The following is a 4092-nucleotide window of genomic DNA, read 5'->3' as shown; positions in this document are numbered from 1 at the left end:
AGTATTGAAATTATTCAAATATCTCATTCAATCTAGCAAATAAAAAATATATATTATATTTAAGTCTTCCTGCTTTCTATTTGATCCATTTATTAGAATTAATTTAGTAAAATTTTAAAAAGAAAACAATGCATAACTGGAATTAACTTTCTGTTTATTTTTTTTTTTCGGAAAAAGCAACCGTAAAAAAACCAGACGGACCAAATTGCAAACCCTGATGCTTGCAGCAATTCTCATGATCAGTCGTACAAGAATGACAGGAAGGTAATCCATTGATGATTTATAAGCAGAAATAAAAATTTTGGTTTTCTGTAAATAATTTGCTTTATTGCAATCAAAAGTAGATTAGTTTCAACATTTTTTTAGCATAATTCTTGAGCATTTACAACATTAGAACATTTTATTTACCGCCATATCCACCAGTCCGTCCAGGGAAGGCGATTGGCTGTGATTGACCCCTATCAAAATTACCTTGGGAGCTAAAGAAGTTGTTTGGTGAGGATGGTCGGCCTCCTGGACGCGGGCCATTTTGCCAGTCAAATGTCTGAGGGTTCGGCCCACCGCGACCACCTTGAGGTGGACGTTGGTTTGAATTCCAGGGTTGATTTTGAATGTTTGGGCGATTGTTGGGGTTGTTAGGAATGTTTGGGCGATTGTTTGTATTTGGACGAGGATTGGTGTTTGGACGACCATTTGCAGGGTTGGGAGATAAGTTTTGGTTGGATTGGGTGTTGATTGCTGGTCTCTGCGACGGATTTCTAGTGTTGGACGGGTTCCAGATTTGGGATCTCGGCGCTCGACCATTATTTGGAGTCTTGTCAACAACGGTGTCGTTGAATCTGATGACTACTTCCTGGATTCCCATGTTGGGCGTCAGGAAGGTCTGCAAGGTCACGGCATTCTGTCTCGGGAGACGGTCGAAGGGGTAACCCATGGCTCTTCGATCTGGATAATTTTCGCCTCTGATTCCGCAGTAAGCGGCTGCTTCAGAGCACACGTTGTTCGCGGTATTGCGTCTTGGGGTCTGCAATTTTTTTTTAAATTACATTGCGAAAGAAATACAATTCGGGCTGTGGCTGGTTTATTAAACTATCATTTCTGGAAAGTGTTACGAAGAAATGGACTGTTGATCATGGAAATTCAAAAGCGTTTATTTTTCTCAAAACCAAAGTTAATTTTCGATTAATTAATTTTTTTTTAATTTTTGCCTCAGTACTCATCTCGTTATGATGATAAAGAAATATTTAAAAAAATACAAACTTAAACCAGATAGTATTCTTCGGGGCAAAAACTCAACATTTTTAACAATTCCATATAAAAAAAATACGCAGCCCTATATATTAGGTAAACTATCCTTACCCAATCGGTCTCAGCGTTTGAAATCATGACAAACAGGATGCTAGGGAATCCCTCAACCGTTCCTTTAGGAATCAACATGTGGTGTGGCCATCCACATCCGCAGAAGTTGAAATTGTCTGAGCCACCAGTGTTGTTTGCTGGTGGCCTTCCAGTTTCAAGGTCGCGGAATGTCTGTTCAAAGGGAATGCTCACAGTCGACTGGACAGAGTTACGGACGATTTTGTTTGCTCCAGGTTGCACTAACATTTTAAAATTAAATTAGGAAATATGAAATTAAATTTAAGAGAAAACTCACGATCAAAAAGGAATTTGTCAAGTTCAATGAACATATTGCGTTGCTCTACTAAAGGCATGTCTCGGCCACGCTCATCCAGTTTTGGTGCGAGGAAAACTCGAACTAAAGCTTGTCTTCTAGGGCCAGAGTTGTTAACCTGAAGGTTTTATCACATTACTCACAACACAAAATGTGTTGTGTGATATTCCTTACGTCGACGTTCAAAGTGAAAGGCAAGTGCTGCAAATGAGTAAAGCGAGCGAAAACAGGCCCTCGAGGGAAGAAGTCCATCCCACGACTGAGGTCGACAGTACTCTTTTCCCAGAAGGTCATGAATGTGTTTCGCTGGGTAGTGCCTCTTGTGCTTATTTCGATTCCTCTCAATTGAATTCCTTGGAATTCAAGCTGGAATTGCAATTTGACAATAATAATTTCTGAAATAACCAAACTTTACCATTTTACCTGTTGTACGGTGTACCTGGGCAGCCGTTGTTTGTGGTTGTTAAAAATGTCATTGACGAGCGAGTGAATACGATAGAAAGCAGGATCGCGCATCGCAGTGGACGATTCACCGATGACACTGAAGGTTTCCAAAAATCTGTGGTCTGGATCGTGAATAAGAGAAATCACGACGTGCAACATGTTGTGCAGCTGGCCGTAAAGTTGAGGGTTGATACTGTATTGTGAGGGCTCCATCATATCGCCGAGAATGTCAATGCCATTTTGTTCCGTTAGGGGAATAGATGTTCCGTTAGTCTGGAAGGACATGAGTCAGTCGAATTTCAAAATGATTTTTATTTAAATTACTGATTCAACTCTGCCTCGCTCAATTGCTTCCAAAAATCGGGCACGCCATCTTTCCAAATCGGCGATGTCGACCTTGAGCTGGTCAGCTTCTCTGTTGATGTCCTAAAAGATTCATTTTTAAATAAAAAAGTTTTACAAGCTTAAAAAATCTTACCCGCATTCTTAATCCCCCTGGTCTTGACTGCCAGTTGCGACTGGCAATCTGTGAGGTCAGTTTCGGGAAATACGCTTCAGGAATAGGCTCGGCGAAGTTCTGGAGTCGGACAGTCCTAGGAAGTTTATTGCACAGTCTCTCGAAATCGTATCTGCCGATGATTTGCTGGTGAGCGTAGTAGAAGAGTTCGCCACGTCTGTTTTTCTGCACAACTTCCCTCGGTCCCTCGAAGGGGTATATCAAGTGCCAGTGCCAATGGTGCAAATTAATTCCCAAGTCTTCACGGAAGTAGGCTACTCTGTGCTCTGGCTCGCGCTGGGTCGCCGTGTAATCTTGCGGGATTTCAATAGTCGCCTATGGTTCCGATTTAGGGTGTTAATAAAACAGTTTTGCTGCTGAGAATATGATTTTACCCTCATGTCAACAAGACTGTCGGTTAAAATATAGGATTCCTCTCTGGCCCTCACAAAAACGGAGCCGTCGACATATCTGCCAGGGAAAGTTTCCGAAACAGGCGGCAAGCGGACGTTTCTTGTGTCTTGCCTGTTCATTATGGCCACTGAAAACGCGTAGACAAACAGACTGGGGTTGATTCTGTCTCGCAAGTAGGCGGCTAGCGCAAAGAAATCTTCCACTGTTCGCATTTCTGTAAATAAATAAAAATGTACCACGTGCAAATTTTTAAAATAAATTTCTTAACCCATGAATAATGTGATAAGTCGAGCAGACAACTTGCGATGACGTGGAACGAACGTGGAGAAGGTTCCCAATCGAGGAAGAGCCAACAGATCGCTTACGTCAGGTATCTGAATCCTCTTAATAGGAATCTGGATTCTTTTTCCGAATCGGTTGTTCAACTGGTTTTGAATTGCCGCCGCTTGATAGCCCGATGGCTGTAATTATGAACACCGCACTTACAGCTCTTGTTCGAAACTTTATGGTTGAGCAATTACCAGATAATCAGTGGGAACCTCAAGCATCACGCCCGTTTCGCACTTAGGAATAAACAGCGGCTCATTGACTCGCTCAAGCATGGCCAGCGTCGCATCCTGGGATTGGAATTGGCACTCCGCCGCAGCAACTGTTACAAATTTAAGCAGACACGGTAATGGTTTTCTTCATTTTAAAATAAATTAAATTACTCAGCAAGATCAACGGTGTCAGCTTTAAAATCATGGTGAAAGGGTTTTCACGCGTGTGCCAAGTCAAACATGAGGATCTGCGAGGAGACCTCACAGGAGTGGCGAGGATATTACGTGAGGCGAGCTTTTATATAGTTTGCAGACAACAGGATGAGTTAACCACTAAATTTTTCAAGAATAAACGCCGCAAAAACATGCTTTTCCCAATGTGGTTAAGTCCGATGAGTGGCAAGGTTAGTGCTTATTTAGAGCAGAGGATGCGGCTTTACCAAAACAACTAAATAATGCGGTGTCTGTACAACTGAAATTAAATATGAAAAATTGGAGCAGTTAGAATTTTCTAACTCGGTATTATT

At 41.8% G+C, this 4092-nt stretch overlaps 1 protein-coding gene across 1 annotated transcript; it reads right to left on the bottom strand.

Annotated features, from left to right (window-relative positions):
- Positions 1-309: 309 nt before the first annotated feature.
- On the bottom strand, positions 310-3880 carry LOC135943143 (phenoloxidase 1-like). The gene is made up of 11 exons (XM_065489562.1): positions 3737-3880; positions 3548-3675; positions 3295-3487; positions 3008-3240; positions 2595-2948; positions 2441-2542; positions 2096-2389; positions 1847-2038; positions 1655-1790; positions 1360-1598; positions 310-1024 (listed from the first exon to the last, which is right to left on the bottom strand). Exons 1-11 carry the CDS (start codon positions 3768-3770, stop codon positions 401-403), a joined length of 2529 nt encoding a protein of 842 aa, XP_065345634.1. The 5' UTR covers positions 3771-3880; the 3' UTR covers positions 310-400.
- Between the last annotated feature and the right edge of the window lie 212 nt (positions 3881-4092).

Source organism: Cloeon dipterum, chromosome 4 (genome assembly GCF_949628265.1).
Source record: "Cloeon dipterum chromosome 4, ieCloDipt1.1, whole genome shotgun sequence".
Taxonomy (NCBI): domain Eukaryota; kingdom Metazoa; phylum Arthropoda; class Insecta; order Ephemeroptera; family Baetidae; genus Cloeon; species Cloeon dipterum.
This window is presented reverse-complemented; position numbering and strand designations above follow the sequence as displayed.